This window comes from Marmota marmota, unplaced genomic scaffold (genome assembly GCF_001458135.2).
Source record: "Marmota marmota marmota unplaced genomic scaffold, marMar, whole genome shotgun sequence".
NCBI classification, from domain to species: domain Eukaryota; kingdom Metazoa; phylum Chordata; class Mammalia; order Rodentia; family Sciuridae; genus Marmota; species Marmota marmota.
This window is the reverse complement of record NW_026000240.1, coordinates 80,805-103,826: the sequence shown is the minus strand read 5'-3', so window position 1 is coordinate 103,826 and position 23,022 is coordinate 80,805. Positions and strand designations below refer to the sequence as shown.

Here is a 23,022-nt window from a genome sequence, read left to right as displayed (position 1 = left end):
GCCGACCTTACTGATTATATATATATATATATATCTTCATTTCACTCAGCATTGAACTATAAATAGATACATGGCCATTACATATCATAGTTGGCTATTACAACGGCCCCCATACCATTTCCATTTTTCCTTGACAAAGGAGTTTGAATTTATTCCATATATAATGAAAATTTGTTGGATGATTCTGAGTTTTATTTATTTATTTATTTCGTACTGGGAATTCAAACCAGGGTTCCTCTACCACTGAGCTACGTTTTGAGACAGGATATCACTAAGTTGATGAGGCTGGCCTTGAACTTGCAATCCTCATGCTTCAGCCTCCCAAGTGGCTGAGATTACAGGTGTGCTCCACCATGCCTGGCTGGTTCTGTGTTTTAAAGGGGCACAATCAGAGTTGTGATATGTCACATGCATAGGAAGTCTGCAAGTGGAGAGGCCTATAAGAACATTATTATTCTATTGCACATCCAATCCATTTGCAGTACTGTAGTCCCAACCCAGATACAGTTTGGGTCCTCTTACTTTTCTCTGTCCCCAAGGCCATCACTGTAGTCCAAGCCACTGACATTTCGATCTTATTTCCTATAATTGCCTTCTAACTACTCTCCCGGCTTTTTCTCCAACTAAAGTCAATACTTTATGTGGCAGCAGATACTTTAACAATAACTTTATTGTTATTGTTAAAGTATCTGCTGCCACATAAAGTATTGACTTTATATTGCCTACCATAAATTCTCCCATTTGAAGTGCAAAATTAAGTGAGTTTTAGTGTATTCACAAAATTGTAACCATCATCATGATCTAATTTTAGAACAGTTTCATTTCCTCACCCAGTAGAACCCATACCCTTTAACAGTCATTTCTCATTCCTTCTTTCTCCTAGTTCCAGCAACAAGTAATCTACATTGTCTTTTTGTGTTTATCTGTTCTTGTCATTTTATATAAATGGAAGCACACAACATGTTATTTTTTTGTGTCTTACTCCTTTCACTTAGATTAGAATCATTCTGCCTGGCACTGTGGCTCATGCCTGTCATCCTAGCAGCTCCAGAGTCTGAGGCAGGAGGAGTACGAGCTGAAAGCAAACCTCAGCAAAAGTGAGGCACCAAGTAACTCAGTGAGACCCTGTCTCTAAATAAAATACAAAATAGGGCTGAGGATGTGACCAGTGGTCAAGTGCCCCTGAGTTAAATCCCTGGTACCAAAATAAAATAAAGCTTTCAAGGTCCATCTGTATTGTAGCATGTACCAATTCTTCATTCTTCTTCATGGTCAATTATATTCCATTGTATGGAACACTTCACATATTTGTTAAAAAGTATGAGGGTTCAAATATTTCCATATACAATAACACTGGTTATTATCTTTTTTTTTTTAACCACCCTAATGAGGTTTAAGCAGTATCTCTTTGTAGTTTTTATTTGTAGTTCCTTGATGACTAATGATATTGAGAATCTCTTAGTGTATTTATGGGCCTTTGTATAAACTTCAAATAAATGTCTATTCAGATCCTTTGCTTTTTGGGGAGGGGGGAGGTTATGGGGCACTCAATCACTGAACCACATCCCCAGCTCTTTTTTATATTTTATTTACAGACAGGGTCTTACTGAGTTGCTTAGTGCCTAAGTTGCTGAGGCATCCTTTACGCGTTTTTAAAGTGTGTTATTTATATTTTTACTATTGAATTGCAAGAGTGCTCTACATATTCTAGATATGTCCTTTATCAAATATATAATTTGCAAATATTTTCTTCCCTTCTATAGCTTGTCATTTCACTTTATACATAGTATTGATTAAAGAATAAAAGTTGCAAGTTGTGGTGGTGCATGTCTGCAATCCTAGCAACTTAGGTGGCTGAGGCACAAGGATCCTGAGTTCAAAGCCAGCTCAACAACTTAGCGAGGTCCTAAAGCAACTCAGGGAGAGCCTGTCTCAAAATAAAAAATAAAAAAGTGCTGGGGTGTGGCTCACTGGTTACATACCACTGAATTCCACCCCTGGTACCAAAAAGAACCTCAAACAACAAAAAAAAAGTTTTTAATTTTCATGAAGACCAGTCTATTTTTGTTGTTGCTGTTGTTGTTGTTGTTGCTTGGGTTTCCTAACATCCGCCCCCAACCAACCCTATAAAGGGGACTGAACCCAGGGGAACTTTACCATTGAGCTACATCTCCAGCTCTTTTTATTTTTCTATTTTGAGACAGGGTCTTCTCTAAATTGCCCAGGCTAGCCTTGGATTTGTGATCCTCCAGCCTTCACCTTTGGATTACTGGCATTTACCACTGTACCTGGCTTGCTGCTTGTTCTTTGATGTTGCATCTAAGAAAGCTTTACCTAATGTCAGGTCGTGAAGATTTATTCCTGATTTTCTTGTAAGATTTTTCTGTTTTTTATTTTTCTTCATGTAAGAGTTTTATAGTTTTAGCTCTTACATTTATGCTTTTGATATATTTTGAGTTTATTTGTGTATGGTATGAGGTAGAAGTCCAACTTTCATTCTTCTGCATGTTATCATCCAACTGTTCCAGCATCATTTGCTGAAAAGACTAGAGCTTCTAAAACTGTAAATCAGTTCACAAACCTCCTCTGATTAAAATCTTCCTTGACTTTCCATTTCCTCTGGCTCACTTCACTTTCATTTCACAAGGCTCTCTGTCATGCTCCAGGCTCCAGGTCTTTCATTTCCCTGAATAGGTAGAATTGCTTTTCCCTTAGCTTCTTCATTTTTCTTCATGTTTCACTTTAAATGTCATCTCCTTATAGATGACTTTCCTTGATGGCTCTTTTAAAGTAAGTTTCCATCCTATCTCATTTGTTTTCTATATCATACCCTCCCCCCCTTTTTCTTTTTCCTTTTTGAGACTGTGTCTTGCTACAGCCCAGGCTGGCCCTAACTCCTATGCTCACGTGATCCTCCTGCCTTAGCCCTCTGATTAGCTGGAACTATCGGTGCACACTACCATGCCTGGCTCTCATTCTCTTTTAATTTTTCTCCATAACCTTAATTATATCTGATTTACTTTACTGCTTTTTCATTTTGAGTATTACTTCTTTGCATCTTCCCTAGCGTTTTGCATACAGTTTACTTTAAGTTCAATTCACAAGTCATGATGGTAGAAAGTAGAATTTACAATTAGAAGGGGCTTTAGAAATCTTCTAAACAATCACTATTTTTCAAATGCAAAAACAAGGTCTAAAGAGGGTGTGGGACTAGTCTGGGTCAGGAAATCACCTAGCCTAGCCTTGGTTCTTATGGCTCTAACTTCCGAGACAGAAAACAAAATTTTTTCCATTTCTAAGACTGATTTGCCTCACTGCCAGGTTTTCCTTTTCTACAAAACAAATGAAACAAAGAGGTGTTTTTAGTTTTCTTTTGCAAATGATTTTTTTTTTTTTAAGCTTTCTTCCTCGAAGACGTGGAAGAGTGCTTCAAATGGAAGGTTAGGACCTAGCAGGAAGATGGGAAGCCACTCAGGAGAGCACTAGCTCTGAAAAGGGGCTCCTTTGTTTCTCCCTCCTTCGCAGTTGCTTTTCTAGGTGCCGCTTCCCGCTGAGAGCTTTCTTTCCCTTCAGCCTCCTGGGCATAGCTTCCCCGAGGCTCCGCCCCCTTCAGGGCCCAGGTGCCCTAATCCAAGATGGCGCCTGGCGCTTCGGCTCTAAGGGAAGTGAGCTCACACTACTCCGGAAGGGAAGGCGGGAAGACAGCAGGCGGGTGGGTGACCCGCTGTGGGGCTGTGGGTGGGGCGGCGGCCGCGGCCCTGGTATTCACATTTGGCTGGCCAGAGGGTGAGGGATTCCCCCGCCCCTAGAAATCCAGCTGAGGACCACGACCCAGTGGCGTTGGACGAAGTCGCCCCTGAACAGCTCGCCTCTGGACGAAGGAGAGGTGGCCCGGGGAGCCGGCATCCCGCCCCCGGTGGCCTCCTTCCCGACCCTCCTCCGGGCTGCTCGCGCCAGCCCCTGTTCTGTCTCTTGTCTGCGGCGGGAACCGCCGAGCTGGCTGGACGGAATCCTCCCCTTTGAGGGTCGGCCGGAGGAGAAGAGGAGGGAGCGCGGTGGGTCAGCCCCGCAGCCCGGAGGTCAGGCCACCAGACCCTTTTCTGTGGTCCTCTGTCCTTCGCCCAGCCCTTTTAGCCCCCAAATCCGCTACCTCCCCCATGCTCCTTCGGCTTCTCCTTTGAGTATGTCACCAAGCTTTCTTAGCTGGGTGATTTTTTTCCTTCTTGCTTTTGTCAGGAGGGAAATATATTTCTGAAGAATACCTGCTCTCAGGGCTTCCCTGCCCTCTTACAAGTTTTAACTTAAGAGGGAATGCGCATTTTGCTTTCCTGGATCATTGATGGTTCCCATTCTAGACGCAATCTGATTTAACAACTGGGATTATATTTAGCTTTTTTTTTTTTAAAGCACCTACAAAACTCCTCTAAGGAGTTGTTCTCTCCCGCCCGCGAAGGGCAGATGGACTTTGGAGTTAAGATGCAGGGGAGTGAACCAGTGTCGACAATGAAAGTCTCCGAGAGTGAAGGAAAGCTGGAGGGCCTGGCCACAGCCGTGACCCCGAATAAGAACAGTAGCAACAGCAGCTGTGCTGGTGGAATCAGTAGCAGCAGCAGCAGCAGCAGCCGCGGTGGCAGTGCAAAAGGCTGGCAGTATAGGTATGGTCCTTCTCCAAGGTGATTTTCTGGGGTGGAGGTGGAGGTGAGTAAACTGGAGTCTGTATATTGCAGTTGAAGGGGAAAGTTTGTCCTCTGGCTTCAAGAAGCAACTGATAAATCTACTTGGACCTGGGACCTGACAGATCATTAGCAAGATTCAGTTCATTCAACAGGTATTTATTTAGGGGCTTTTGAGGAAGGCAGAAATGTAACCCTGAACTTCCTCTACAACCAGAGTTATTTCTTCCTTTAATTTAATTCTGTACTCACTTCTGTTTTTGCCTGTGTTGTAATTTGTTTACAAGCCTGCCTTCTCTGACAGACTGTGAGGACAGAACTGTTAAACTCAGCTCTCTCCAGAGGCTAACAAATACTGGGTGCACAAAACATTTGTAATAGACTCTTGCCCTCTGGATGTTTGTGACTTAGAAGAGGGGATATGCATACATAATTTGAATTCTCATAGGAATGAAAAACTTTTTGGAACAGGGAGAGAGTCTTGGAAAAGCAACAGAAGTTGCATTTTAGTTTTTGATGCTTTATACCTAAAATAGAATTAATATCTATTATTTTAAGAATGAATGAAATCAGAACGTCCCATAGTGTTGGAACTAAATGGATGAATTCTTAAGTGTTGGTTAATTGCCTGTGTGCTTAATTGTAGTCCTTTATGGCCCTTGTGCAATTTGTATTTGTGAAAAGTATGTGAAACTTGGAAGGTGTTAAAGCCAAGATTTTGTGTGGGCTATATACTTACCATGAATATTATCCATATATGTGAAATATGTGTGACTGTATTAACATATCAAAGTGGAGTCATGATAACTTTTATTGGTAAATAACTGTAGGACAGAATATATTTAGTTACTGTGAGATATTTAGGCTCATTTTTGGAATCAGCATAATTTTTTTCTTTTTCTTTCTTTCTTTGTGTGTGTGTGTGTGTGTGTGTGTGTTTTAAAGAGAGAGGGAGAGAGAGAGAGAGAGAGAATATTTAATATTTATTTTTTAGTTATCGGCGGACACAACATCTTTGTTTGTATGTGGTGCTGCGGATCGAACCCGGGCCGCGCGCATGCCAGGCAAGCGCGCTACTTGAGCCACATCCTCAGCCCCATGTGTGTGTGTTTTAATATTTATTTTTTAGTTGTAGTTGGACACAATACCTTTATTTCATTTATTTATTTTTATGTGGTGCTGAGGATCGAACCCAGGGTTTTGCACATGTGAGGCGAGTGCTCTATCGCTGAGCCACAACCCCAGCCCCTGTGTGTGTGTTTTAACACTAATCATAAAGATTATCAGTTGCTTTGAGGAATATTTTTATATAATTGAAGTAAAATTCCAGGTAGTCAGAAGTCAGTCTTCTTTTTTTAAAAAAATACCTTTATTTAATTTATTTTTTATACCTTCATTTTGTTTATTTATTTATTATGTGGTGCTGAGGATCAAACCCAGTGCCTCATAAATGCTAGATAAGAGCTCTATCACTGAGCTATACCTCCAGTCCAGAGGGTAAATCTTCTGATATCTTTAACTCTTGAAACTCAGTTTCAATTGAAATGGAAAATAAACAGATTTCTTAGCACTGGGAGAGTTGTCAAAAAGCCATCTACTTTAGTTCTCTACTTTTTGGTACTTGGGATTGAACTCGACCACTGAGCCACATCCTCAGCCCTATTTTGTATTTTATTTGGACACAGGGTCTCACTGAGTTGCTTAGCACCTCACTTTTGCTGAGGCTAGCTTTGAAGATCCTCCTACCTCAGCCTCCCAAGATACTGGGATTACAGGTGTGTGTCACTGAATCCAGCTATTTCTCTACTTTTAATTCAGAGTCTTGTTATCCCTTATTTAGGATATTATTTAAGGGTTGCGTGATTTTCAAATTACAATCTATTAGAATCACTTACCAAAAAGTTATAGGGTAAATGTAACAGAGGAAACAGCAAATGACAATGTAAAACATTCAAAGATTTGAAAAATTAATATGCATGTACATCCTAGTATAGTTACAATGACTTAAAGTTTCCAGGGGGAGTCCACTCTATTTAAGAAGGCAGAGAGCAACTAAGCTAGGAGGCATGCCTCTAATCCCAGTGACTCAGAAGGTTGAGGCAAGAAGATGGCAAATCAAGGTTAGCCTAGGCAATTTAGATCCCATCTCAAAATAAAATTTAAAAATGGGCTGGGCACAGTGGTGCATACCTGTAATCACAGTGGCTCCGGAGGCTGAGGCTGGAGGATCGCAAGTTCAAAGCCAGCCTCAGAACCTCAGTGAGGCCCTAAGCGACTCTGCGAGACCCTGTCTCAAAATAAAATATAAAAAGGCTGGGGATGTGGCTCAGTGGTTAAGTGCTTCTGAGTTCCATCCCTGGTACCAAAGTGAGGGAAGAGGAGAACCACAACACCACCAAAACAGGGTAAGGATGTAGTTAGCAGAAAAGAATACTTGCTGCTGGGCTGGGGTTGTGGCTCAGCAGTAGAGCGCTCACCTAGCAGTTGCGAGGCCCTGGGTTCGATCCTCAGCACCACATAAAAATAAACAAAATAAAGTTATTGTGTCCAAATATATATATATATATATATATATATATATATATATATATATAAAAGAATACTTGCCTACTATGCACAAAGCTATGGTTCCAACTCTAGTGTATGTGTGCACACACATGCACATGTAAAAGGCAGAGAACTGTGATACAGTGAACAAATTTAAGGAAAATAGCTTTTAAAACAAAAAAGAAAAAGGTGCTTCTGTATGGAAAATTTAATTATGTAGAATTCTTCAAGGATCAGACAAATAAGGCATTACTGTTGTTTTGTTTTTAAATTTTTTTAGTTGTAGATGGACACAATACCTCTGTTTTGTTTATTCATTTTTTTATGTGATGGTGAGGATCGAACCCAGTGCCTCACACATGTTAGGCAAGTGCTCTACCACTGAGCCACAACTCCAGCCCCAGCATTACTGTTTTACATCCTGAATATGTGTTTTGATTTTAATGTATTTTATTTAGGATATCAGGTAGTTTCCTCCATTGTCCTGCATTGCTTCCTCTTCCCTGGCTTCTCCTGAGATTAAGTCTGAAGATTTTAAAAACAAAGCAAGAATTACAGAACCCAGGTTTTCTAATCCTTCCTTTTAAAAACAGTTCACATTCACTGCCCCTCATTTATCACCCAACCCATGGCAGTTTGATCTGTTTTGCCTTTGAACTGAATAAATTGTTAGGTCTTTACCATGAAGATAAGAGGAATTACCAGTTACCTCCATCTGAGTAAAGCTTTCCATTGTACAAAATCATTTATAGGATAGCACCTAATTATAAAAATGTTTTAGTTTCATTGGTTTTATGAGCAGATTATGTATTATAATTAGAGCTCAAATGTGATAATTTTTTTCACTAGATTTCTTTTGAAATTATTAGATAAAGTAGGTTTGGGAAACTTTATTACTCAAAACAGTAAAGACTGAGGGTGTAGCACAGTGGTAGAGTGCTTGCCTAACATGCACAAGGCCCTGAGTTCCATCCCCAGCACCACAGGGGGGAAAAAAGAATGATAAAGTCATTTATACTTGTACAGATTTTTTTTTTTTTTTTTTCAGTGCTGAAAATTGAACCCAGGGCCTTATGCTTATAAGGCAAGTACTCTACCTCTAGGCTATAGCCCTAGCCCTCGGAATTTTTCTCATCTAAGTTGTAGTGGAACAAATGCCTCCTGATTCAATAAAAAATATCTGGGGCTAACTTAATAAATTTTAAAAAATCATAAGCCTGATCATGACTGAGCATAGTATACTATGATATTTTGGACCTTTAAGCTTTATATTATTTTGCATTATAGTAGTGGTAAATTTGTCATTGTTGGTACTTTTTATTTGGATGTTATTTTATAGTTAGGCTAAGGAATTGTCTGAAATACGTTTATGAAGATTAAACTGTTAAGTTTGTGAAGGTGGGATCTCAGTGTAAATTTGTTTTTAAAAGTTGGTGGTATTCTTTGTTTATAATCTTTAGATAGATTGCAGTATATTGAAAGTTGTTTCTGAAAACTATTGGTTTGTGGATTTACTGTATCTTTTTTTTTTTGTTTTGGTTGATATGCTGTATTTTGGGTATTTGTTTTCTTATTTGTTTGTTTACTTTTGCAGTGCTGAGGATTAAACTCATGACCTAATGCATGCTGGGCAAGTTCTTTACCACTGAACTATACCCCCAGCCCAGAAGAGAATATTCTTGATGTAAATTATACTACCTAGAGAAAAGGGAACATTTTTATGTTCTTTCCTAGCTAAGAAGTCTCCTGTATTTATTTTGCTTAATGAAGTGATTTGTGAACAGACTTATTCAGTAATAGATATTTTAAGAAAAAGAAAACTTGAATGTTTCAATTTGTTGAGACAGTGAACTAAAGAGAATTCCAGTTTCTCTGCTAATCTGGTTATGAGGACCCCTACCCTCTGACCTCTTTTCAACTTCCCAATACTAGCCTTAAACTTGTGATCCTTGTGCCTCAGCCTCCCAAATAACTTGAGATTTACAGGCTAATGACACTCACCTAAGGAGGCGTTCTTTGTTATTATTTCTTGGATTGTGCTATCAGATAGACAACAATTAAATGCTACTGTAAATCTATTTTGGAACTAAGTATGGATTAAAGCCAGATAGAGGTATGTACTAAGATAGACATTCATTCAGATGGGGAAGATGACAGTAGGATTTTTAGTGACCTATTCTCTTGGTGTGAGATCCTTCATTGAAATGGCTACTGGGAAGATGTTTTAGACATATATGAGACATAAAAAAATATGAGATCAGTGAAATATTGTACTAGAAAGCAATCCTTTTCTTAAACATTTTTAATATGAAATTTAATGTTGGCCTTATTTTGAGAATTAACTTTTGAAATAACAGTTTTCTGTTGAAAACAATGTGTAGAAACTGGGCACAGTGGTGCATGCCTATAATACTGGCAATTGGGGAGATTGAGGCAGGAAGATCACTTAGTGAGATTCTATCTCAAAATAAAAAATAAAAAGGGCTGGGGATGGAGCTTGGTGGTAAAGCACACCTGGATTCAATCCATAGTACCCCAAAGAATAAAAAGTAAAAAGTAAAAAGAAAAAATATTTTAAGAGTTTTTCAGAGTATTGTATATATATTTTAGGCCAAAAAAGACATCTAACTAACAGAAGAACACTTACACAGAGATTTAAATTGATTTGGCCCAGGTCACTCAAGGTGCTAGTTAGTCAGAAAGTCAGAACTAGATAGATCCTCTACCCTTGGGTGCTCATTCTACAATGTAACAGCTAGTTCATACTTAAGTTTTAGAAACTTAATTTTAAATATCAGGGATATTGAAAAGCCTACTAGTCATGTCTAAACATCTTGTTGAGATGGGTAAGTTACATCCTGTGTTTGTTGGTAAACAATTGCTGCCAGGAGGCCAGTGTGAGGAGATGCCCATTTTTTTAAGTTGAGGAGTAAGAGTTAAATTAGTGCAGCTTCTTTGAAGAACAGATCAACAGTGTCTATAAAAGCTAAAAATGTGAGAATCTTTCATGTAGGAATTTCTTTGTTACCATATGTACAACTTGGTTTGTGGTAACATTGTTTACAGTAGTGAAGGCCTGGAAACCAGTGCTCATCAGTAGGAGAACTGGTTAAATATATAACCACTATACAGTGCATTGCTAAGCAAATGTTAAATATGAATTAGAAACACTTGTAATGAAACGAAACATCCCTAAGAAGACTGTTCCATGTGAGGTATGGAACAGTGTAAATAATTGCATCCATTTGTTATATTTGTTATGAGTACTGAAGTCTCTTGTCTTTGACTCAAGAGTCTCATGTCTACTGCCAACATCCATGAATTGTGGTAGGCTAATTTGCTAGTTTGTAAGTAGGGTAAATCTCATATAGTTCCTGACAGGATACCTATTGGTGCTGAATGTTGAACCTAGGCCCTTGAGCTTGCTAAGCACGCACTCTACCACTGAGCTATACTCCAGCCAGAAATTCTTTTTTTATTTTTTATTTTTTTTAAAGTGAAGGACTTGTCCATTGTTTGTTTGTTTAATATTTATTTTTTAGTTTTTGGCCGACACAACATCTTTGTATGTGGTGCTGAGGATCGAACCCGGGCCGCACGCATGCCAGGCGAGCGCGCTACCGCTTGAGCCACATCCCCAGCCCCAAGAAATTCTGTTTTTAAATGAAAAGAAGTAGAAGTCTCAGGGCGTTAGGTTCCAATATTCTCATTTGAAAGTGTCACGCTTGCAAAGATAAGAGAGACTTAGAAATGTGATCTAGAAAATGAGCCTTTTGCCAGCAGAAGTACTGACTTCCTAGAGTGGGAGAAAATCAATGTTTGTGAAGCACTCACCATGTTTAAGTATTCTTCAAACATATAGGGGTTGAAATATATAATCTCTTATTCTTGCTTCATTATAATCTACAAGATAGACGTTCCTAGTCCCTGTGTACAGATGAGGAAATTTAAGTATAGATGTGTTATCTGCCCAAGGTCAAATTGGAATTCAAATCTAAATCTGTCTGCTGGTAATTGCATGCTCTTTTCACCATCATCAAACAGCTTTCTAACTTGGTGGAGGTATTAGAGGTGACTTTCTACTTTGCCAGGTAGGAGTTTTTGTGCCATTTGTTTTTCAAGCTCTGTGGTCAAGTGTCTAGTTGTGAGAATCAGATTATGCACAGTGTATTCTTCTTTTTGAGTTTTTCCCCTTGGTCTAGGTGGGTGAACACTTGACAGCCCTGCTTCTCAAACTTTGTGAAATATCTCTAACAAAATTAGACAGTTGGTACCCTCAGGGCATCTAGTTTGTGATTAAGGTGGCTTGTGACTGGCTATACCTTTCTTGGAATTTTCTTGTTATCTTCAAATTTCAAAAGAATTTTATAGTCCACTCTGTAATATCTATATCTATATATTTATCTATCACTATACCTGTTATTCAGTTTTGGGGAGGCCAATAAATAATATTCTGTGTTCAGGACAAGCTGAGACAGAAAACTCACAATCAGGTTACAATCAAGTGGTATTTTTTCTTAGTGTGGTAAAATATAATAATATGAAATTTACCATTTAAACCATTTTAAGTGATATTTGAGTGGCATTATGTTAACATTGTTACACAACCATTCTACTGTTCATCTCCATACTTTTTTTAGTCATTCAGATGAAAACTGTCTATCCATTAAGCAAAAACTTGCCATTGCCCCTCTCTCTAGCCCCTGACAACTAGTAATCTACCTCATCTGTATGAATTTACTACTCTAAGTATTTTATTTAAGTAGAATTGTATAATATTTGTGTTTGGCTTATTTTATTTAACCTAATGCTTTTGAGGCTAACCATTTTGTTAACCATGATGTTATTTTTATTTATTTATTTTTAATCAGAGCTTTATGGTTACACATAGTAGCTGGTTTCATCCTGACAAACTCATCTATGCATGGAAATCTATTTTAGTTCACCGATCCCTCCTTTTCCCTCCTGTTTCCCCTGCTCTTTTTCTCTTTCCTCTACTAGATATCTTTTTGCTCAACTATTAATTTGTATTTGATTGGTTCTTTATGTAATTTTATCCTTCCCTCCCCTTTTCCTTTAAGGAAAAGATACAGGTATCTCTCTGTATTATCTCTATTTTATTTTCTTAAAGATAATACAGAGAGATACCTGAGACAGCTTATGAAGATAAGTGATTTATTTTGGGGTTGGCCTATAATTATAGAGATTCCAGTCCAAGATCAGGGGGTATGGGCCTCTGATGAGGCAAACATCATGGCAGGAGTGGGTAGCAGAGTAAAAACCTCTTATATCACAAGCTAGGAAGCAAAAGGAAAGAATGAAGAGGAGACTAGGGTCCCCTCTAAGGACATGTTCCTAGTAACCTAAGGACCTCCCATAAGGCCCCACCTCCTAAGGTCAACAGCACTTCCTAATAGCACCCTCTGGGGATCAAGCCTTGTACACGTGGACCTCTGGAGGACATTCAGCATCCAAACTGTAGCAACCGTTTTGTAGAATGTGCCAGATTTTCCTTCCTTTTGGAAGCTGCATAATCTTCCATTGTGTGTGTATATTTACATTGTTTCCTCCTTGGGATATTTTGAAATTGGTGTACAGGTATGTGTTTGAGTCTCTGCCATGCAGTACTTTTGTATATACCCAGAAGTGAAATTGATGGACCATATGTAATTCCATGTCTTAATTTTTTCTGAGGAACTGCCATAGTTTTCCATAGCAGTGGCACCATTTCACATTCTTACCATCAATGCATAAGGGTTCCAATTTCTCCCTATCCTCACCACAAGGGGGAGCAGTCAGGGTGGGGAGTGGTGGGAGAGGACAAGAGGTCTCAGGGCAAGTTCTCCACATGGACATGTGTGAGGAGAGAGCAAATATCTTTTTAACGTTTATGTGAGTTTTGATATAAAAATGCTTTAATTTCTTACAGTCATGTAAATTTGTGCTAAAAAAAAAAAATTGTAGTTTTTACCCTGTTCCACTAGGTACTCAGCCCAGTTTTGGGTATGTGTATTCTATTTTAGGAATTAAGGATTTATGGGAATCTCAGTTCTATATCCCCAAAAAGTATTGTTCATAGAGTCACACTGGAAAGTTCTAAAATATTTAATTTATGCTGGTGTGGGTATGTGTTCAGGGGAGCTGGGGATAGGACTCGGGTCTGGAGAATGCTAAGCAAGTGATCTACTATTGATCTATCCTCCAGTTCGCTTTTTAATTTTTATTTTCATATATTACTCAGGCTGGTGTTGAACTTCTGGCTCAAACAATCTGTCTCAGCCTCCCAAATAGCTGGGACTATTTGCATACACTACCTAGTCCTGCTCATTTCATAATGTTAATAAGTGTAAATTGCTCTGTGCCTGGTATTCCACTTATTTCAGATAATTGATCTTTTTCTTTTGGTACTGGAGTTTGAACCCAGGGACACCTTATCACTGAGCTACATCTCCAGAGCTTTTAATTTTTTTATTTTGAAACAGGGTCTTGCAAAGTTGCTTAGGGCCTCCCTAAGTTGCTGAGACTGGCCTCAAACTTGCAATCCTCTTGCCTCAGCCTCCTAAATTGCTGGGATAACAGGTGTGCACCACCATACTCAGCAATTGAACATTTAAAAAATGTTTTATTTGATTGTAAAAATAATATGAAAATTGGGAAATGTAAAACATTAAAGGGAACAAGGTAAATACCACTGATAATTCTTCCATCTAGTGATAAACCACAATTGCTATTTTATGTACTTTTATTCTGTGCATACATTTTATATATTACATAACATTTTGTGACTTGCAATTTTAATGATCATAATAAACAGTACCCTTTGTTAGAAATTCATAAACATTTTAATTAGTGAATACTACTTCATTTAGTTTGTCCCCCCTTTTATCTCCCTGCCACACACACTTCTTTTTTTTTTTAACCACTATAAATAGTGCCATAGTGAACATAGTGGTGCATTAACTTTGTCTACAAAGTTGTGTTGTTTTTGTTTGGGTTTTTTTTTTTAAAAAAAAAAAAAAACATTTTTAGCTGTAGATGGACACAGTATCTTTTATTTATTTATTTTATTTTTATTTTTTTTTATTTATTTTTTTATGTGGTGCTGAGAATTGAACCCAGTGCCTCATACATGCTAGGCAAATGCTGTACCACTGATCCACAACCCCAACCCTGTTTCAGGTTTTTGTTTTGGTCTACATTTCTAAACATTTGTTTTAGACTCATTATCTAGTAGTGAAATTTAGGCCAAAGAGCATTAACTTTTTTTTTTTTAAGACTCTTTGCAGGAGAGAGGACAGAAAAATTTTGCTTCTCTCTTTCTATCGTTTAATTCATTCAACATTTATTGAGTACCTGTTGTATCTCAGGCCATACTCTAGGTGCTAAAGGGATGAATAAGAAGTAGTCATTGCTACTGGGGAAATTAAAAAGTTAAATAAATTACAAGCTGGGCACAGTGGTACATGCCTGTAATCTCAGTGCCTTGGGAGGCTAAGGCAGGAAGATCCCAAGTTGGAGGCCAGCCTTAGCAACCTTGTGAGTGAGACCCTGTCTCAAAAGAAAAAATAAAAAGATGATGGGGGTGAAGTTCTATGACAGAGCACCCCTGGGTTCAATTCCTAATACCAAATAAATAAATAAATAGTTCTTCCATGTCTAAATACCTAATTACAGATATTCAGAATTTGTATGTATATTGATAATGAGTGGTTGGGTTCCCTAGTTAAGCAGACTTAGAGACTTTGGGGCAACAAGTTATTCATTGAATGGAATCTTGGTGGCTAATTGGAAGGTTCACTGCAGTTAATTCCTTGAGCTGTCTGGATCTACTCTACATACACATATACCTGGGAGCAGCTCCCCCAGGATTCCAGTAGGCTGGCTCCAGTTCTTCTGGTCCATAATCAAGGAGCCACATCTGTGTTGGCTTTCTTGCTGACAGAGTGCCTAGGTGGCACAGGACATCACATGCAAGAGACAGAGAGCACACTTACAGAGTTTTTGTTTGTACAGCAGGAGGAGGTACATATGCTGTAGCCACTACTATTACTTGATGTCAGTTGCTTTTTCCTCAGCTAAGTAAACTACTCCCTCCCTTCATCATGCTATTTATTGATTGGTTGATTGATTTATACATACATACATACATACATACATACATACATACCAGGAGTTGAACCCACTTAACCACTGAGCCACATCCCCAGCCTTTATTTGTATTTTATTTAGAGAAAGGGTCTTGCTAAGTTGCTTAGGGCTTCACTAAGTTGCTGAGGCTGGTTTTGAACTCTTAATCCTCCTGCCTCAGCCTCCTGAGCTGCTGGGATTATAGACATGCATTACCATGCCTGGCCATCATGCTCTTTATAGTCCATGAAATGAACCAAAACTATACCTTTTCAAAGGATACTTTTTGCCTCATAGAAATAGGGATTTTAACCTGTACCTTGACTGGTACCTTCTTTTTATTGACAACAGCTTGCATAAATTATTGCCTGTAGTTAAATGCTATAAGGTGTCTGTTAGGGTTCTTCCCAGGAATAGAGCCAATAGGATGTATTTATATATCTATGCCAACAGATATAGATTTGTGTCTTTTTATATGTGGGGAATTGATGGAGATTGAGATTCTGAGGAATTGGTTCATGTTATTATACACACTCAAAATACAAAGCTCTGCTAGCTGCAAGATGAAGACTGAAGAAAACTGGTGGTGTAATTTCAGCTTGAGTCTGAGGGCCTGAGACCCAGGGAAGCCAATGATTTAAATTCCTGCACAAGGCCAGGACATGACCAGTGTTCTAGTTCAGATAGGCATACAGGAAGGAAATGAATCTTCCCTCCTTCCATTTTTTTTTTTTTTTATAAATACTGATTTTTTTTGTATACTGAAAAACACCTTCACAGACACCCAGAAATAGTGTTTATTATAGGAATCCTATGGCCCAATCAAGTTGACACATTAAATTAACCTTCACAGTATCTAATTCTTCTGTCTAGGCTCTGAAGCCCACCTGTTCCCCATTTCCCTCTTACTCCTGAGTCTTGAGTCTTTTTACTCCTTCCTTCCCATTATGTACTTAGAACTACCCTCTTTTAAGCCCACTTCCCATCCCCTTAGCCATCCCTGTTTCTTCTAGTTGCTCTTCATTTATTGCCAGCTGGCCCTGTCCTTAGTAAAATTTCTCTAAACTGTCATCTTTGGGTTGTTAAAATCTAATAGAAATGTCTTAATCTTCTTCTTACTTATCTTTCTCTCAGTAGTACTTGGCCACAGACTTAAATCTTAAGACTCTGGTTACTGTATTCTCATAGTTTTCTACCTTCTATTTCTCAACTCCTGATCACTTGCTTCTCTTGCTTGCACTTAAGATTTTTCTTTAGAGTTCTCCTTAAACCCTGTTTCATCCCTCATAATTTACTTCCTAGGTAATCTTATTTGCCATCATGTTTTCAAATATTTTCTATGTATATATGCTGAAGACTTCGAAATTAATATCTCAGACATAAATATTGTCATCACCTTACAGGATATCTCCCTGTATATGTTCTGTAATACCCTTAAATCCAACATATTAAATTGGATTAATTGCAGAATTTTCTCTGCAACCTCTATTTCAGTAAAGGCATTAGTTACTCACCCTTGCCCTTTTTATTTTTTGTTTTGAGACTGAGTTTTCACTAGGTTGCCGAGGCTGACTTCACTTGGCAATCCTCTTGTCTCAGAGTCTTGAGTAGATGGGATTACAGGCATGCACCACTGCTCCTGACTCAATTTTGGTGGTAGTGGGATTGAACCCAGGGCCGGGCACATGCTAGGCACACAGAGCTACATTTCACTCCTTCCATAGCATTTTTTTTTAAATACCGGGGATTGAACCCAGCATTGCTTTACTACTTAGCCACATCCCCAACTCTTTTATTTTTTATTTTGAGATAGGATCTTATTAAGTTGCTGAGTCTGATTTTGTTCTTACTATACTCCTGCCTTAGCCCCCACAGGTCTCTGGGATTACAGGTGTGTACCACTGTACCTGGCTTATAGTTTATTTTATTTTTTTAGTTTTAGTTGGACACAATACCTTTATTTTATTTTATTTTTATTGGTTGTTCAAAACATTACAAAGCTCTTGACATATCATATTTCATACATTAGATTCAAGTGGGTTATGTTTATTTATTTATTTTTATTTGGTGCTGAGGATTGAACCCAGTGCCTTGAACATGCTAGGTAAACACTCTACTGCTGAGCCCAACCCCTTATAGTTATTTTTCAGTGTCTTAAGTTTTTTGCTTTTTTGTTTTGTTTTAGTCCTGGGGACTGAGCCCAGGGGCACTCAATCGCTGAACCACATCCTCAGTCCTTTTTTTGTATTTTTAGGACCTTGCTAAGTTGCTGAGACTGGCTTTCAACTCACAGACCTCCTGCCTCAGCCTTCTGAGCTGTGTCTTAAGTTTTTTCGACTGTCACTTCTACTTCATAGAACACGAAATAGTTTGATATAATCAGATATGTAGTGTGTTCCCACTTTCATAATTAGATTTTATTAAAATAGATACATTAAAATCTATAAAAACTGACGTATTTTATTTTTTCAAAAAAGACTACAATTTTAGTTTTTCTTTTTCTCCTTTTTTTTTTAAGTTGTAGATGGACACAGTACCTTTATTTTATTTATATATTTTTATGTGGTGCTGAGGATTGAACCCATAAACATGCTAGGCAAGTGCTCCACCACTGATCCACAACCCCAGCCCTCTCCTTATTTTTTATTGGTGCGTTATAATTATACATGATAGTGGGATTTATTGTTACATACTTATACATGAACATGAGGTAACAGCATAATTTAATCAATATTGTTCCCTAGTATTTCTCCTTTCCTTCCTGCCCCTGGTCCTTTTCCTCTACACTACTATTTTCCCTTTGAAAATTCACCTGTTTTAAATGAGTAAAGCCGGAAGGTTGGAGGTACTATATGCTAACTCAGTCATAGGTTGAGTATCCTTTATCAGGAACATTTGGGGGGTTGGGACTGTAGCTCAGTGGCAGAGTGCTTGCCTAACATGTGTGAGGCACTGGGTTTGATTCTTAGCACCACATAAAAATAAACAAAATAAAGGCATAGTGTCCATCTACAACTACCAAAAAAAAAGAAAAGAAAAAGAAACACTTGGGACCAGAAATGTTTCAGGGTTCACAGCTTTCAGATTTTAGAATATTTGTATAGAGTTTACTGGTGAGCATTTCTAATCTGAAATCCTTGCATGTTTAACCTGTATCAAAGAATTTGGAGTGAACCAAAAAGATGTTGTCACATGGCTCTTTATGCTAGCCACCAGATGGCACAGTCATTCCATGTTAGCTGATTGCATTAAATAGTAGCTGTGGCTTGAGATACATAAAAAAGAGGAAGATGAGGGACAGTGCAACCAGCTGTTCCAAAGAATAGAATGTTCTTACTTTGACCCTTTGAAATCTGGGGACAGATGTTTTATTTAGTAAAAATAAGCCAAACGTTTGTAGTTGCTTATTTGAATTTGGTCCTTTTGAGTCAGGCTTTATGCTATTATCAAATAAGCCATGACAGTATCCTTGTAATTTTTGTGAGAAAGTTAACTCTTTAGATATATGCATCGATAAAATATAACAATAAAAAATACACAAAACATTACTATATTGTGATATATAAGGGTACACTTTAGATTGTTTTAGTGTATGATATTGAAATTGTCTGCTTTTAAAAATTCATTGTTAACTATTAAATGACTGATAGTAATAACTTGGAAATGTGAATTATTGTTAGTAAAATGAAAGTAGTGACTGAGAAAGGTAAAAGAAATGATGCATTTTCTTTGATTGCTTTTATAATTAAATTTTTTTTTTTTTTTTAATTTGGAGATGGACACAGTACCTTTGTTTTGTTTATTTTTATGTGGTGCCGGGGATTGAACCCAGTGCCTCACACATGCTAGGCAAGTGTTCTGCCACGGAGCTACAACCCCAGCCCCTGATTGCTTTTAAATAAAACTTTTTTCTTCAGATATACATGTTATATGTAAGGTTTTCAAAAGATTCTCCCTATAGTTTGCATTATTTGAAGAATACATGCAGTTCTAGAACCTACAGTCCTAATTGCTTCTACTACATGCTAATGGCTATGAATTGACCCTTGTTTAGAACCAAAGACTTAGCATAAAGAACCTAGATTAAGGAGAAATTCCCTAAATAGTGAATTATGAAATATCTTGTCATTTTTTTTTTAATCTTTTTTTTTTTAAATTTTTTATTGTTGGTTGTTCAAAACATTACAAATTTCTTGACATATCATATTCCACACTTTGATTCAAGTGGGTTATGAACTCCCACCTTCACCCCATACACAGATTGCAGAATCACATCAGTTACACATCCATTGATTTACATATTGCCATACTAGTGTCTGTTGTGCTCCGCTGCCTTTCCCATCCTCCACCATCTCCCCTCCCCTCCTCTCCCCTCCCCTCCCCTCCTCTCCTCTCTCTCTACCCCCTCCACTGTATAACCCTGAGGGTCTCCTTCCATTTCCATGCAATTTCCCTTCTCTCTCCCCTTCCCTCCCACCTCTCATCCCTGTTAAATGTTAATCTTCTTCTCCTGCTCTTCATCCCTACTCTGTTCTTAGTTACTCTCCTTATATCAAAGAAGACATTTGGCATTTGTTTTTTAGGGATTGGCTAGCTTAGGTATCATTATGATATCATGGATTTAAAAAAAAAAAAAAGAAATATCTTGTCATGTTGAGGAAATATCTAATTTAGGTTATGTACTACCAGCCTTTTTGTGGATTGTTGGACAGTATAAATGTAGAGGTTATATAGTTCCAGGATAAAATGGACTAGTAAGTTTTATAGGTAAGAATAGGTTAGAGAAGATGAACTTAGGTGTTAAATACCTAAAACAGAAAACAGAGAAGGAATTCTGTGGAAAATTATTTTGAGACAGTCTCCATGGGCACTGGGATTCCTGTGATTCTCAAAGAGCTATTTAAGCCTGAACCTTGAGAAAGGTGTGGGAACCCGACAAGCAAAGTATTTCTCTGCTTCTTGAAGTACCAAAGGAACAGAAAGAAGTAACTTGGATGTGACTTGGGGATGGAAGTATAGAAACTCTAGCCAAAACCCCAAAGGGGTTTTCTAGAGAAGAATCCTTTCTTGCTAGGTGCCATGGCATATGCCTATAATCCTCGGGACTTGGGAAGGTGAGGCAGGAGGATTGTAAGTTAAAGGCCAGCCTCAGCAACTTAACAAGACCTTGTCTCAAAATAAAAAATAAAGAGGGCTGGGGCTGGTAAAGCACATCTGCATTCAATCTCCAGTGGCCAAAAAAAAAAAAAAAAAAAAAATGAGTGAGGAGAGGAAGAGGAAGGAAAGGGGTAGGGAGGGGACTTTCTTTTAGTTGCATGGTTTAGAAAATATTGAAATGAGAATTCAGCTGGTGCTGTCAGTTTTAATAACATGGCATAATAGTGTTTAGTTATCAGAACTTTGGGCTGACATTTTAGAAACCTTTGTTTTCCTGAGATTAATGACCTGAAACCAAAAAGCACTTGAAGAGTTTCATTTAATAAACAATGTTGCTTGCTAACCATGGAATGGAAGAAAAATGCAGGGGGTGGGGGGACATGTACTCAGTCTTTACTCCAGCTACTCCAGGCACACAGAAGACTGAGGCAGAAGGATCAAAAGTTCAAGGTTGGCCTGGGCAATTTAGCAAGATACTGACTCAAAATAAAAAGAGAGTAGCTAAATGGTACCCCATGCTTCCCTGGCATGTACCAAGATCCTGGGTTTGATCCTTGTTACTGGAAAACAACAACACACCCTCCAAGATTCTTTATTTTAGAAACCAAGGCTCAAAGACAGAGCTTGGCCCCTTGTATGTTCCACCAGAGTAAGGAGGCAATATTTGATCTAGATACCTTTTTTAGTTTATTTTTGAACCATAAAACTGGATTTTATTGTATAACTATTGAAGAAGTCTGACACAACATTTTAATTTATAAACAGCATACATCTCTATATGCTATGCATACATATCTATATATAGATAAGAATAGGTCAGAGAATATATGAAATTTTGTATTTGTATAATGATTTTGTTTTCAATAATTCTAATACATAATAATGTATGGTATATTACACTTGTTTTGAAGAAATCTAATAAAATAAAGTCTTATAGGTATGAAATTTGGGAAATTAAATGCCTCTGTTAACCCTTTTTTTTCCTTCTTTTTTTAAAAGTATTTATTTTTTAGTTATAGTTGGACACCTTTATTTTATTTATTTTTATGTGGTACTGAAGATCAAACCCAGATCCTCACATGTGCTAGGGGCTGAGTCACAACTCCAGCCCCTCTGTTAAACCCTTTTAACATTTTATTTCTAAAGAAAATTTGAAGCGGGCTGGGGATGTGGCTCAAGCGGTAGCGCGCTCGCCTGGCATGCGTGCAGCGCTGGGTTCGAACCTCAGCACCACATACAAATAAAGATGTTGTGTCTGCCGAAAACTAAACAATAAATAAAAAAAAAAAAAAAAGAAAATTTGAAGCATTTATGGAAAATATCTATATCTATAGCCATTTTCAAAAGTTTGTAATTACCTTCTTGAGACTTTTAATTTTAATTGACTTTCTGTTTCTTTCTTTCTTTTTTTTAATAGTGATCACATGGAAAATGTATATGGCTATTTAATGAAGTACACCAACCTTGTCACTGGGTGGCAATACAGGTATGTGATTGTTTATATAACATCAGTCTCTCCTAAGAAACTAGAAAAATGGGGCTGGTAGTTTTACATTCAGATATTACCTCAGTAAAAACATGACAGGAAACCTTTTAGAAAAGAATTTCTCCTGGGTTTTCTAAAGTTTGGTGACTTTATTTTCTTTCTTAGAAGGTGAGGGAGTTCAAGTGACAGCTTTAAATGCCTCAAAAGTACTCTTACGTTAGGATTAGAGTCATGTGTTTACCTGTCTTATGCTTTTTATACTTACAGAGCTTATGTTCTGAGGGGAAAGAAATAGGTATTTTATGCTGATTTCTCAAAACTTCTCTGGGACCTTGTAGAGATTAAAGAACCAGCCCAAGGTCATATAGCAATTAGCAAGTAAGAAAGCCAGCTGTGTCAAATACTTGTGGAACTGATAGTTGCAGGGCAGAGATAAAAATTAAAAAAAACAAAAAAAACTTTTTTTGTGATGAAATACCAAAGATAGACCATTTTAACTATTATAAACTATTAGATACCATTAGATACACGTACATGTTTGTACAATTAACACCACCATTATTCATCTCCAGAACTTTTTTTATTTTTTCAAACTAAAAGTCTATATCCATTATGTAAAAACTCCCCTTCTACTACCCCCTGGCCACTACTGTTCTACTTTTGTCTTCAATTTTGATTACTCCCAGTACCTCTTATAAGTGGAGTCACACAATATTTGTCTTTTTGTGACTTGCTGTTTCACTTAGCACTATCTTCAAGACTCAACTGTGTTGTAGCCATGTGTCAGAACTTCTTTCTTTTTTAGGCTGAATAATATTCCATTATATGTATGTAATACATTTTGTTTATCCATTCTTCTGTTGATAGACATTTGGATTGCTTTTACCTTTTGGCTGTGGTGAATAATGCTGCTGTGAATAGTGGTGAATATTGGGTAATCAGTATCTGTTCAAGTCTCTGCTTTTTCTCTATACCCAGAAGTAAAGTTGGTGGGTCACATAGTAATTCTGTATTTATATATATATATATATA

At 37.7% G+C, this 23,022-nt stretch overlaps 1 protein-coding gene across 5 annotated transcripts in view; it reads left to right on the top strand.

The window, feature by feature from the left end:
* The first annotated feature begins 3,617 nt into the window (after positions 1-3,617).
* Osbpl11 (oxysterol binding protein like 11) overlaps positions 3,618-23,022 on the top strand; it is an 81,142-nt gene continuing 61,737 nt past the window's right edge. For 3 of the 5 annotated variants that reach the window (XM_015486788.2, XM_015486784.2, XM_048794492.1), the window contains exons 1-3: positions 3,713-4,079; positions 4,408-4,655; positions 21,922-21,990. In XM_015486788.2, the coding sequence (XP_015342274.1) occupies positions 4,459-4,655; positions 21,922-21,990 (266 nt within the window). In that variant the 5' untranslated portion in view covers positions 3,713-4,079; positions 4,408-4,458. Of the gene's footprint in view, positions 4,080-4,407; positions 4,656-21,921; positions 21,991-23,022 lie in introns of all 5 variants that reach the window. The other 2 variants (XM_048794495.1, XM_048794493.1) reach the window with 2 other exon arrangements.